This window comes from Pseudonaja textilis, chromosome 8 (genome assembly GCF_049901715.1).
Source record: "Pseudonaja textilis isolate UNSWEBS1 chromosome 8, rPseTex1.2, whole genome shotgun sequence".
NCBI classification, from domain to species: Eukaryota; Metazoa; Chordata; class Lepidosauria; order Squamata; family Elapidae; genus Pseudonaja; species Pseudonaja textilis.
Genome location: NC_141997.1, coordinates 8186424 through 8201427, shown reverse-complemented (window position 1 = coordinate 8201427; position 15004 = coordinate 8186424). Strand labels below are relative to the sequence as shown.

Sequence of the window (15004 nt, the reverse complement as noted above, 5' to 3'; positions counted from 1 at the left end):
ATATTTATAATATTTACATACAAGCCATGCCCAGCCAGTCACATGACCACCAAGCCACACCCACAAATTAGGCCATGCCCACAAAACCAGTTAGTGGTCCCTGAGGTCCAAAAGGTTGGCAACCCCTGATCTAGTCCAATTCCCCCCCGCCCAAGCAGACCCTACCTACACCATTTCTGGCAGATGGCAGTCCAGTCTCTTCTTGAAAGCTTCCAGTAATGAAGCTCACACGACTTCTGAAGGCAAGCTGAAAACCAGACCATCTACCTTCTTCCTTAGGAATTGCCTGTCTGTCCAGGGGATTGAAGAGGCCCTAGTGCTAAGTTACAAACTTACTTAGCAATACTTTCAATGTAGGAAAGGTATTAATAAGATAAAGGCCTTATCATACCTTGTTACTTTGGTTGAACTAAGTTACTATGACTACTGAAAATGCATGCATGTTGCTATTTTTAAGATTGGTTCATAGTAATGTACGCTGTTCAATGTTGTATAAAAGGTAGTTCATTTGCAGCCAGTGTGTGCCCAATTTTGGACCTTTCCACCTATCTGGAGTCATGATTGGGCTCTTACACCTGGTAAATGGTCCCAAGCTTTTTGGGACAACACAGAATTACTACATATAGAAATTAATTTTGGTTCATCTACCCTTCCAGATAATATGCATACTATTACTGTAAATGCCTCGATTAGCAATTCTTGTTCAAGATTTCATGAAAAGCTTTCCCCAAGATCCTTTAATTCTTAGGCAACTAAACTACTGTGTATATTCTGAGTTCCAAACACATGTTCTACTAAGAATTGTAGGACCTACAATTCCTACAATCTTTCCAAGATACATGTTTTCAGATCAAAATATCTAGCTGAGCACTATATTTTTGGGGTTATTCCCAATATTGCAAATTGCTTTGCCCACATACGTAGATTAAATTTATTTTCAAAACACAGATGCTGTGGACTGAAAACAAACTGACCATCTCACAGACAACTATGCAAGTGGCCAATTAGTGCACAATGGGTGGACGTTCTTTCATTGGCAGATGAAAACAGACACATTCAAAGAGCAGCCTTAACTTAGCATTCTCTCTTTTTTCTGTTAATTAACTCACTGTTATAGCGTCTGCAGCTCTCAATCTTTGTCGGTCCAACTTTATACAGAATTGACCCTTCAAAGGCAGACTTTCCTGACAGCAGAATAAAAGAAAAGGAGAGTAGAACAAAAAGAAAGGATAGGAAAATTGAAGTAATAGCAAAAGTAAAGAGAGGAATAATGTTTAATCTTGCTGCATTAAAGTTTCATTAGTAAAAGAACAAGCTTATAAGTAATTATAATTTCTGTGTTTGCATTTCTGAGAGAAAAAAGTCAAAACTTTGTTCAGATGATGCCATTCATCAAAGTAAACCCTGTTGGGATGCTTTTATTTCCTTTTTGCTCACAACACACAACAATTACGAGTGTCTATCAACAAATTAAGTATAACCAACTTTTCCCCACCTCCCAAATCTGGTTTCAGAGGATTGGGAAGCTTCTCCAGAGAGATGTTATTGCTAAAAAAAAAATAAAGAAAAGAAGTTTCATTGCATATGAGAGTTTTCATGATGCTTAACTCTATCCCCATTCCTCTTTTTATAAAAGATGTAATGTATTAGAATAAAAAGTATTTTATCGTAATACTTTTGCCACTAAAGGTAGTCCTCGACTTACAACAGGTTATTTAATGACTGTTCAAAGTTACAATGGCACTGAAAAAAGTGACTTTCACTCTTTTTTCACACTTATGACCATTGAAACATGGTCATGGGATCAAACTTCAGGTGTTTGGCAACTGTTTCATATTTAACACATCGGCAGTGTCCCATGGTCATCTGATTGCCTTTTGCAACCTCAAGCAAAGTCAGTGGGGAAGCCAAATTCATATAACAACCATGTTACTAATTTAATACCTGGAGTGATTCACTTAACAACTGTTGCAAGAGTGGTTGTAAAATGGTGCAAAACTCACTTAACAAATGTTTCACTTAACAACAGAAATTTTGGGCTCAATTGTGGTTGTAAGTCAAGGACTACTTGTAATCTTTAGTTCTATAAGCACAGCAGAATGTATTTTATACCAAATTAACCAAATCCGTAGCATATATTTATGTATTCATCAATACGTATTGCTCAGCAAATTTCTCTATTCAAAAAGCAATGTAAAAATAGAATTAATGATAATTATATCTTCATTATGTCAATTTTTTAAAAATAGATATAAAAGTTACTGAAAAGTTTAAATTCAGGTTTTGTGAGATTCTGCATAAAAGGCTTGCAATGATTGAAAAAACTGGTTTAATTTAATCTAGAATCCTAATACTATTCAGAATGCCATCTTTTCAAATACAACATAGTGTAGTACAAATGATAAAAATAGTTTAAGTCAAGTCTCTTATTAACTTTTAAGCTACACAAAGGATAAAAGTTAGCATCTTGAGCTGTCATATATGCATGCCACATGCATATAGTTTTAGGATTCTAGATTAAATTAAAGCAGTTTTTTTCAGTAATTGCAAATCTTTCATACAGAATCTCACAAAACCTGAATTTAAACTTTTCAGAAATTTTTATATCTATTTAAAACAATTGACATAATGAACATATGACATCTCAAAATCAGACTTCTGGTGGCAGGACAGGGACGTCCAGAGGTGGAGAAGCCCAGCTGCGGCTTTCGAGCACCTCTTCTCACGTTCAGAGTGATCCTCTGGATACACGAAACCCGTAGAGATTCGTGTCGGTGTAGAGGACCCCCGGGTTGCAGTGTGGTGGAAGGCAACCCACCGGCAACGAAGGAAGAGCCTCTGAGCCCAGTGCGAACGAGCCAGCCGCCAGTATATGGTGGCTCCAAAGTCCGGTCTGTCACCGATCTGACTAAGCGAAAAGTGACAGTTTGTAAGATCGGTGCAGAAAAGGGCGGAAGGACTACAAAAGTGGTGAGCGAGATCGATGTCTGATTTTCCCTCCTTTAATGTGAGTAATAGTTGTCAGAAGCCCAGGAAGAGCGGCCAGAAAAGCGGTTCGAAAAGTGAAAGGGGGACAAACGCGGACGGAAAGGCTCGACTCTTAAAGTGAAAGTGTGGACTATAGTGTCAGGAAGGAGAACCTCGGGGAGAGAAGAAGACCACGGGGAACTTAAGAGACCCGTGAGTGGGTTGCTATTCAGGACTGAAACTTGAGAAGACTAGAAGAGTACAGCCATGGAGGAGGAAGAAGTGTGGCGTTGGAAGCGAGATAGCGACGCTCTGATTTTTGCGTGATAGGTCTACTGTCTCCTTGCAACATTGCCTATAAGACAGATTTCTAACGTGACTGATTTGAGGTGGACGTTCTAAGTGAGGAAGAGTCAGACAGTGGACTGATAACTGCTGGCAGGGGGAAAGAAGAAGAGGGAAGAAGAAGAAAGAAAGAAAATAACGGAAGCCTGGCAAAGACTGATTGCTGACAGCAATTAGTCAGCACTTCTCTCCTCCCCCCCTTCCGGTACGTCCAGGAAGAAATACAACAAGGCAAAAACGCTAGCTTTAATTCCGACTTGATTTCCCCTTTGGAACTAATCCCACAGACTTTTGTCTACTGATTTCCTGAAACTAAAGAACACTCTCCTCTTTCCGCATCCTTCCTCTCTTCTTTTCTTTCTTTTAGTCTTTCCTTTCTCTCTATAATAATTATAAATTTAAAAATTGGTCTATTTAAAAGAGGTATATTGCTTTCTATAGATATAAGCATCAACTGATTAGAGTGCTTTGAATATCTAATAACCTTAAGGACTGTTAAATATGGTTGACTTAGATTAACTGGAACTTTCAATGTTAATATACAACATAAGATAAAGATATACATAGAGTGAGAAATTCTAGAGTTGTTTGAAAGCTTTAAATGAGTTGGATTTGATTCAATATTGATTTATTAGTCGTTAAATATACTTATATTCGGTATATAAGCCTATTACAGAGAATAGTAAATAGTATTGGATAACATTCTATAATATTGGAATTTAAACTGCCCAAACAACAAATTGGACTGAAGAAATAGAATTAAAATGACCTGGTTGTGTAATCTTAGTAAACAGACCTGTAACCACACTCAAGGGGTAATAACACTGAATGGTGATTTGGGACAATATAATAGTCCAATTGCAAAAACAAATTCTACTAGAGATGACCTCCACAACAACCACGGCCCTGAAAACGGGAAGGAAGAACACCCCGACCTTGACGACAACGTTGGCATCAGCCTCCCCAACAATCCAGAAAACTATAGAAGAAACCCTGGCAGGAGAAAAACAACCGACTGTTACCAATGCTAATATACAAGCGACATTACTATCCCTGCAAGAATCAATGTCCAAAATGCAGGAGATTATTATCAAGAACCACAATGAGACTAGAGCAGACATTAGCAAACTAAAGGAAGAAATGGGTAAATTGAAAGCGGAGATGAAAGCAGATATACTGAAAGTGGAAGATAAGATTGGGACAATGCAATTGGCTACGGAAAGAAGTGAAATAAAGATAAAAGAAATAGAGACGAGGACAGAACGAGTGGAGAAGAACCTAGAGCGGGCAGAGGAAGACTTCAAAAATGTAAACAGAGAAATGGAAGACTCCTTGGTCCAACTAGAAATGGACAGAGCAGCAGCATATCTAAGGTTCCAGAATGTGGAGGAATCCAAGAACGAAGAACTAGAGCAATTAATGGCAGGTCTATTGGCTGAACTATTAGAGAAAGAGAAAGATGACTTACTCAAGGAATTCGACGAAGTCTACAGGGTTAGTACCAGTTACGCAAGACGTCACAACTGCCCGAGGGAGATCCATATCCGTTTTTCAAGAAGATGCGTGAGAGACCTAATACTTAGACTGTCTAGAGATGAGAGAATAACATACAAGGGCAAAGAGATCACAATTCTTAAGCAAATTCCAAGAAAAGTGAGGGCCATAAGACAAGATTATAAATTTTTAGCCAATTATTTAAACAAAAAAGAAATCCCATTCAAATGGCTAATCCCGGAAGGGATGTTAATATCATGGAAGGGAAGGAAAATTAAAATAGACTCTATAGAACAGGCACAAGACCTCCTCGAACAGCTAACAACTACAGAGGATCAACACTCTAGGGGGGAACCCAAAGGAATTTGCAGGAAGACCGTAACCGCCATAGGAACAAAGAAGAAAGACCCGCTCAAACCCAAGGGAAAGACAACTCACAACAGGAAAGAGAAGAAACAACCCTATATCAACCACAAGAAGAGAGCCGTATAGTTACAAGACAAAAAGCGAAACAGATCTAGTCAAATGGAGGAAGGAAAGAAACTTCTTTCCATTAATATAAATGGTCTAAACTCAAGATCCAAAAGGAAAAGGATTCTAACCAAACTAATCAAACAAAATGTCAATATAATTTGCTTACAAGAAACACATATTAGGAAAAACGAGGAAAGCTACTTAATTTGCCCGAAACTTGGGAAGCTATTCACAACACCAGCAGATAAGCACAAAAAGAAAGGTATTGCAATATACGTGAGAGACGATTTAAAAGCGGAGCTAATTTGGGTGGACCCTGAAGGAAGAACTCTGGTTGTACAAATTTCGATTAACTGTATTACATTTCTACTGGTAGTAATCTATGCCCCAAATGATGAACAAGGTACATTTTTTAAAGATCTCCACCAAAAAATATTAGGCTTTGAAAAAGGCAACATTTGTATGACATCTCAAAATCAGTAATTCTATTTTTATATAGAATTGAACAGAGAAATTTGATAAGCAATTTATATTGAGGAATTCATAAATATATGATGCTACTGAACTTAATTTGGTATAAAATATATTCTGCTGTGTTTATCTGAATTTATTTAGGAATGTCTCTCCTGACAAGTCAATACCCTTGACTATAATGAATAATCCATAGTGTCTATTATAAATTAGAAAGAGCCATATTTCAGTTCTACCCTTTGCTATAAATGTCCTTGGTAACTATTGACAAATTCACCTTCACCTGATGCCATAAATTTACAAGGAGTATATTCAGTTAATGATGTGAAAATTTTAGTTATTATGATGAGGAGACAGAAAGAATAATGATGTAAACAAAAGAAAGCTCATGAATATATTTTCATCTAAGTTATAAATTAAAAATAACTATAGAAATTAAAAACAAAGCAGTAATTATGACTGATACAATATTCTTGGCAAATATTAATTAATAAATCATTATGGAAGTACTGCAATGCATACAATATTTCAAAAGTAAATATACTTCAAATGTAGTTTGTACACAAGTTGTTTAAAAAATTGTGGACAAATTAAACTAAAAACCCAATGGTGCAATTTGAATAGCAATAACAATATAATTCACTGTAAAAACAAGTTTCATTTAATATTTCCCTATTACTGGGAAAAATAGTTGTGCTTTTATTCTTTTTTATCAAACAGAAAGAGAAGGTGAGTTGCATTATAGAAGATGTGTGAACATCACATTGTCAAGAGACACAAATCTTTATAGGAAAGGAAAACATTTGGCCCTCCCAGTAGCCCCATACAACATGTCTAAGGGTATTTGGAATTATAATCCAACATCATCTGGAGGACCACAAATCAGATAACAGATAATCAGAGTTGGAAGAGACCTTATAGGTCATCTAGTCCAACCCTCCGCCCAAGCGGAACATCCTACACCATTTTTGACAATTGGCAGTCCAATCTCTTCTTGAAAGTCTCAAGTGATGGTGCTCCCACAAATCCTCCACTTCTGCTTCATAATGCAAATGGAACCATGCATATTTAATTAATGGGGAGTTTTTAATAAAAAGTATATACTAAGCAAAGCTACAGTAGTTAATTTTATATGCTAATTAATGATCTATTGAATACAAATTAGCATATTTTTGTGATTTAAAAACACAGGATATTTGTAAAGCAAAATAATAAAAATAACATATCTAGTTATATCCAGTAGCATATACTATTTTAAAAAAATTCAAGAGATTCAAGAGATCTGCCACCCTAAATAATCAATAGTCTCCTGGCTTAGCTTGTTTGACACAGCCTTGCTAGTGACCACCTTTTGCATAATTCTGAAGACCATTTCTTGGGTTTACCGACCTAACCATGAGTTCCAGGTATAGCAACATTATTGATAGAAAAACCAAAAATGCTGTGTCAGCCAAAAGGAAAAAAAAATAAAGCTGTTGCAAATGTATTGTCATTCTAACCCAGTGATAAAAATTAAAGAATAGGAACATCACATTACCAAGCATAGTTCAACTGAATTTCCAAATTAGCATTTCAGAACTTCCAGTGATAAAATATAATGGCAAATGATGGCTAAGGAAAATAAATTAAAAGGTCATTCAGTAAAAAAAAAAAAAAACAACCAGGGAGTTGCAGCTTGCTAAACTTAATTTAATATTAATTCAGTTTTACCTGGTACAGTTCACTGGACAATTTCTACAAATTTTAGAAAAACAGAAAAAGAAAATCCATTGTATAATTAAAGAATCCAACCAAAGCTAAAATAAAATGTTTATACACTTACTCGGTTTTATCAGGTGCTCTTCGTGGATAATTCTAGCGTCATCAGAATCAGAAAGCTCTTTTATGAAATTAGAAGGGAACATGCCAGTCTTCCCATTTAGCACTCCTTCCCACCAACCTTCTTCTACCTGTGCCATGGAAGAAAACAAACAAGTGAATTCCTACATCTAAACCTACAGTGACAACAACAATTTTAGTATTGTTATATACAAACCTCTAAATATCCATGGACCATCCTGTTTATGTTTCTATATCTTGCAAGATTTCATGGTATATGGTGCCTTTTATTTGAACACAACCTGACATTATTGAATAGAAATCTATACCCATCATCCATTAGCAATTGTTTCTGGATACTATTTGGGTAAATAAGAGGAGTAAGAGACTGAAGTTTACTAAACAAAGTAAGAGGTATAGGCCTTCAAATGCTGGAATAACATAGTTATGGGCCATATATGGTATCATACTCCCTTAAAACAATAACCAACTTTACATGTCCAAGATTTCAAGCTGCCTCAGTTTCTAAGAATACTTGCTAGTTAGCTTAGCTATGTGCCTTTCTTTCCAAATCTGTTATCCATACATAGATAGCTTTCATTTGATTATACATTCTAGATAGTTCAATTGACAAAAAAGATGAGAAACCTGAAGCATTGCAGGCTTTTAAGACTATGTACAAGTAGTCCTCGACTTACAACAGTTTGTTTAGTGACCATTTGAAGTTACAATGGCACAGAATAAAGTGACTTAGGGCCATTTTTCATACTGATGACTGTTACAGCATCCCCATGATTATATGATCAAAATTCAGACGCTTGGTAACTGACTCATATTTATGATGGTTGCAGTGTCCCAGAGTCGTGTGATCAGTTTCTGCAATCTTCTGATTACCAAAGTCAATGGAGAAGCCAGATTCATTTAACAAACGTCTTGCTAACTTAACAATGGCAAAGATTCATTTAACAACTGTGGCAAAAAAATGTTGTAAAATGGGGCAAAACTCACTTAACTTAGCAACAGAAATTTTAGGCTCAGTTGTGATCATAAGTCAAGGACCATACATATTTTAACTATCATTTGACATAGGGAAGTTATTGTTCTAGAATATACCGTCTTGTTTCCAGGCTGAATTCCAATTGCTAATAATTATTTTTAAAACACTGAATTTTAAGGGCTGAGTAAAAGACTTCATTTAAGAAAGTGATAAATATTGTTTTTCTGGTAATTTAATTATATGAGATGTATTGTTAGTTTCTTATTTTAGTGACTTGTTACTACTAAAATACTAATAAATCCCCCCACCCCCTAAAAAGATGTATTAAAAGAACTAAAAGTGGGTAGCTTTCAGTGGAGATAATACTGGGCTTAGATTATAAGAATTAAAGCAGGGCTGTCAAACTTTCGGCCTGCGGACCAGATGTGTCATGTGCTGGCCACACCCACACCTGGTTTTGTGAAGGGGAAAATTGTCCATCATGTGATGCTGCCGTGACAACACAAGTTTGATACCCCTGAATTAAAGTCCCTTTATTGAAAAAGTATAATTATATTCTCCAGATTTAAATTTATGGCAGTAATTGCATACCTCATAAGATAGGTTTAACAATTTGATTACAATTAATATAAATGGACTTAACTCAGCTGTTAAAAGAAGGAAAACCTTCCATAAATTAGATAAATTAAAATTGGATATAATCTGCCTACAAGAAGTACATATCAAAAAGCAACATGAACAACTGTTGATACAGCCAAAATTAGGGAAAATATTTACTTCTTTGACACAATGAAAGAAAAGAGGAGTGGTTTTATACATTAAAGATATTATCCCAGCGAAATTGATCTATACTGATGACGATGGAAGAATACTAATGGTGGAAATAATGGACAATAATACAAAAACACTCCTGATTGCAATCTATGCCCCAAATGACAATCAAGAAGAATTCTATAAAAAATTACATATGAAAATAATTGAACTGGACTATGCTAATATAGTTATGATGGGAGATTTTAATGGAATTATAGACAATAAACTGGACTATACAGCACAGAAAACAATAAAGCAAAACAGAAAGACCCTCCCTAAATCTTTTTTTAAAATGGTAGATGAAATAAACTTTAAAAATACATGGAGAGAAAGAAAAGCTAAAACCAAACAATACACCTTCTACTCAAATAGACATTTATCATGGTCCAGAATAGATATGATATGGATGTCAACAGAATTGTTAACGAATATACAAGAAATAAATATTGAAACAAGTACTTGGGCAGATCACAATCCAATGACAATTAATTGGAAAGGACAAAGAAGAAGATCTAGATGGACGTTATACTATTTTAAAGAGAAAAGACTTCACACAGTAGATGGAGAAAGAACTGGCTTTCTTCTTTAGAGAAAACAAAAAAGAAGACACATCAATTCAGAATGTATGGGATACAATGAAGGCATATGCCAGAGGCTTGATAATAGACTATACAAGGAAAAGAAATACCATGAAAAGACTAGCCTCTAAGGCATTAGAGGATGAGTATAAAGGACTTGAAAAAGAGTTACAGAAAAAGGACATTAAGTTAAAAATGGATATAACCAAACATAAAATGGGTCTAATAGAAAAAAAAGAACTAGCACAGAAAATTAGAGGTGCTAAACAGAACTACTTTGAAGATGCAAATAAACCAGGTAGATGGTTAGCATACAAATTGAGAAAGGAGAAAGAATCAAGGAAAATATTGCGATTAATAGACAACCAAGGCCAAGTTTGCTATGGTAGTAAAGAGAAGAAGAAAATCATACGAGACTATTATGGGAAACTATACACACAAGAGAATATTGATGGGGAAAGAGTTAAACAGTACTTACAGAATGCTAATCTACCCCAGATATTTAAAGAGATTGAAACAGTGTTAGAAAGCAATATAACAATGATGGAGTTAATTGAAGCATTCAAGAAGCAAAATAATGGAAAGGCACCAGGCCCAGATGGACTTCTGGCAGTATTTTACAAAACATTACAAGAATCGTTGAACCTTCCATTGCTAGAAGTTATGAATGAAGTTATGTTAAAGAAGAAGATACCTAAATCATGGCCAGAAGCTTATATTACACTTATTCCAAAAGAGGAGGCCGATCCATTACAAATCAAGAACTATAGACATATTTCCTTACTAGACGCAGATTATAAAATTTTTGCTTCAATATTGGCAGAAAGACTTAAAAAATACTTAAACAATTTTATCCATCCTGATCAAAATGGATTTCTGCCAAAGAGACAAATTAAAGACAATATGAGAGTAATATTGGACACTTTGGAATACTCCGAGGCACATCCTGAAAAACAAATGGATTTGATATTTTAGATGCACAGAAGGCATTTGATAATGTGAATTGGTGATTCATGTTATTACTGCTGGAACAGATGGGCTTTGCTAAAAAAATTATTCAAGCAATAGAAGCTACATATCATAAGCAAATGGCAAAGGTAATGATAGAGGGAGAACTGACAGACTCTATCGATATAAGAAAAGGAACAAGACAAGGGTGCCCACTATCAACTCTGTTGTTTGTGTTAACCTTGGAAGTGCTAAATAGAAATATTAGAGATGAAAAGGATATAAAAGGAATGAAAATTAAAAAGGAAGAATTTAAATTGCAAGCATTTGCAGATGATCTGGTTTTCATTTTAGAAAACCCACTAGAAACAGCATCAAAATTGATAGAAAAGATACAGACATATGGAAAGGTGGCTGGTTTAAAAATAAATAAAGATAAGACAAAGATCTTGACAAAGAATATGTTATCAAGACAAAAGGAAGAACTGGCAGATCTATTGAAAATCCAGGTCACGAATTGTGACTATTTTACCTTGGTTCTGTCTTGTATTTTTCCACAGGAAGAAATCTTGCTAAAAAGCAAAGCACTGACAAGAAGGGAGTTAATAAAAGAGACAAAGAATGTGTATTCAAATAAGATATGCCTGTCTATAGCAGCTATAGAGTATGTGGCTCATGTCACGTAGACTGGTCTGAAAAGATTAACATTGTATCTCTTTGCCTTCCTGTAAATTTCCTCCCTCACCCCCTCCCTTGAATTAGCACAATAAAAGAGGACAGCAAAAAGCCTGGGGAGGAGAAGCAGAAGAAAGGGCAGGAGAAGGAGAGAAGCCTGGACATTTTCCATCTGTTCCAGGGCAGCCAGGGAATCCCATCTCCCCCAGGCTCAGTGTTGCCTCATTTTAAGATCTCTTGTGTTTTGTGTGTTTTATTTCTTGTGCTTGCTTGGCAATCACTCTTGTGAGAGTCTTGCCTAGCCTCACCCTTGCGAGGGTCCCACTCTATCTCGCCCTTGCGAGGGCTATTTTCTCACCCTTGAGAGGGTTACTTTAAACTTCGTCCTTGCGAGGACTAATTCACCCTTGCGAGGGTCCCACTGTCTCGCCCTTGCGAGGGCTACTTTAAATCTCACCCTGGCAAGGGTTATTCTCTGAGAGGAATTCAGCAATCAACCAGAAAGGCGAAACAACAGACCGGTCGCTCAACGCGACAACGAATAAGATCAAGTACTTGGGGATATATTTGACAGCAAGATGCAGCACACTAAAAGAGAATAAATATATCAAACTTAAGCAGCAGATAGCGCTAGATCTGGCGAAATGGGAAAATTTACAACTGTTATTAATAGGGATAATATCAACAATCAAGATGAATATATTACCCAGAATTTTATATTTGTTCCAAACAATTCCTATTAGGCTTGGAAAAGATTACTTTGAAGATTTAAATAAAATTGTGTTGAAATATATATGGCAAGGTAAGAAAGCGATAATAAAGTTAAAATTTTTGCAAGATGTTAGAATAAGAGGAGGATTTGGTTTGCCTAATTGGGAGTTGTACGACCAAGCTACAAATTTGATGTGGGTTAAGGAATGGATAACATTAAGAAATACTAGATTGTTGACATTAGAAGGACATGATCTGTTGTTGGGGTGGCATGCTTTTCTATGGTATAAAGGAACTAAAACACAGGGGTATTTTAGAAGACATTATATACGGGAGTCTCTGTGGTTAAACTGGGAGAAGATTAAAAGACAATCGACTATTGAAGCATTTTCTTCTCCTATAATATACAAAAAGGAACAAACAGATATGGTGAAATATTGAATGAAAAGGGTGAACTTAAATCTATGCAAAAATTAGGGGAACAAGGTATAAAGATGAATTGGTTTTCATATGCGCAAATACATTCAAGGTATGATAAAGATTCTAAAACAGAAGGTATCTATGATAAACTGACTGACTTAGATAAGATTTTGACAGGTACTGATGAAAAGGTGATTAAAAAATTGTATGGATATTTATTAGAAATTAAACTAGAAGAAGAACAAGTTAAAGAAACAATGATTGCTTGGGGGAAGAATTTTGGATATGGGATTGATCTAGAGAAATGGCAAAAAATGTGGTCTCAAAATTATAAAATGACAATGTCAACAGCATATAAAGAAAATTTGTATAAGATGTTTTACAGGTGGCATTTTCCCCCGACAAGAATAGCAAGAATGTTCAAGAAGAAATCCGAAAAATGTTGGAAATGTCATCAGACATCTGGCTCATATTACCATATGTGGTGGACATGTGCGGATGCTAAAAAATATTGGACTAAAATCCACACGTGGTTGGAAAAAATGAAAAAAAAAAGCATATAGATTTGAAACCAGAGATATTTTTATTGGGAATTTTACCTGAAATATATAGTAAAGAATTGAAATATCTGATTGTAAATGTATTAACAGCGGCTAGGATTGTATTTGCTAAAAACTGGAAAAATTAGAAAACACCATCACAGGAGGAACCCATTAAGAAAATATTGGAATGTGCTGAAATGAGGAGATTGACATTTGAAATCAGAGAACAAGATGATAAACGATTTTATAAAATTTGGGATCTATTCTATCAATGGTTAGACAATAAAACATGGTAATGAAATACGTAGATTCTTAGAAAATAATAAATATATAAAGATGTATTCTTTTCTTATTATATCTACAAAATGATTTTAGGATAGATTTGGGAAGATAATATGAACTGTTATAAAACAAATTAAGTAAAATATGATTATTTTGTAAAACATGAATGAATAAAAGTATAGTCAAATGATAGATTAATAATGATATTAATGTATTTAATATTTGATTGAAAGTACGAGAGTATATACAATGTAATTGTAACTGAAGATTACGAAATGGAAGCACAAAACAATCTGTAAACCAACCGGCACACTGTATGTATATATATGGAAGATGGCTTGATGTTTTTATGTTTTGTTTGTTCATGTTTGTTTTAAAAATCAATAAAAATTAAAAAAAACAATTTGCATTTTAAAGTTATTAAAATGTGAAGTATTATATAAAAGGAGAACAACTGTATCATAAACATTTCACATATTCTAGTTGTGATCTCCAATTAAACTAAATGGCTTCTGAGCAAAAATGACAATTTTAATCAACACTTCAACAGAAAAAATAAAACTGAGTACTGTACTATTATATTATTGTTTAGAATAACATCAATAAAATTGATATGCTTTTGGCATCAACAAGCTAAACTAGACTCATTAAAAGCAATAGGAGGCAAGACCTATTTCTACTGAAAGACACAGTGATTCATTTTTAGCAGAACACTTAAGCAAACATGTCACTGGTTCTTCAGTCTGTCCATTTATGGAGTGGCAGAATCCTGCTAGGAGATTGGAGTGCCTGAAAACCAAATAAATGCCTTTAGATTATATTGTGACAGCAAGGAATGGGTCATTCTTTTGGTCACCTAAAGGTACGTTTGACATTCAGTAAATTCTATCAATCAGGTACTGTCCCTCTACAAAAAACTAATAGTTTCACTAGGTGAAAAAATGCTGTATAATGTAGGTCTTCCAAGCAAAAACAAAACAGAAACAAACTGAGAATATCAGAGTTTTTTAATATATATTTTTAAAAAGTTTCTTCCCACTCTTCATATTAAGGAGGAGAAACTTTTTGTTAACTGTCCGACTGACAAACCCAGCCAAAGCAAGCACATTCGAGACCTTCAGATGTCTGAATACAAAGTGTAGCATTCGTAAATGGACTAACCCGCAGTCTTCACTCCGGTCCGCGTTTCTAGCGGGAACGCGGACCGTTCCTATTGGCTAATGCCGTTTGACAGCCGGCTATAAAAGGAGCTGTCAAACAGCATCAGCTGTTGCCGCCAGCTGACTGCCCTGTTAGCTCGGCAGCTGCGGCAACCCTTTATTCTTGCAATAAAATTACAGTTGAAATTCGCTCGGAGTTTTGCCTCAGGTTATTACTGCCGCTCTACAACACTGGTGACGAGGGCGGGATACCAATAAGAGGCAGCCGGGCAAAGAATCGCTAAGCGAAGTCACTACAAAAAGAGCCAA

The 15004-nt window shown here is 35.3% G+C and overlaps 1 protein-coding gene across 4 annotated transcripts in view; it reads right to left on the bottom strand.

Moving 5' to 3' along the window:
• SH3KBP1 (SH3 domain containing kinase binding protein 1) overlaps window positions 1-15004 on the bottom strand; it is a 160742-nt gene that overhangs the window by 72800 nt on the left and 72938 nt on the right. For 2 of the 4 annotated variants that reach the window (XM_026714217.2, XM_026714220.2), the window contains exons 5-6: window positions 7574-7700; window positions 1110-1184 (exon numbers count right to left, since the gene is read on the bottom strand). In XM_026714217.2, the coding sequence (XP_026570002.1) occupies window positions 1110-1184; window positions 7574-7700 (202 nt within the window). The remainder of the gene's footprint in view (window positions 1-1109; window positions 1185-7573; window positions 7701-15004) is intronic. The other 2 variants (XM_026714219.2, XM_087938245.1) reach the window with 1 other exon arrangement.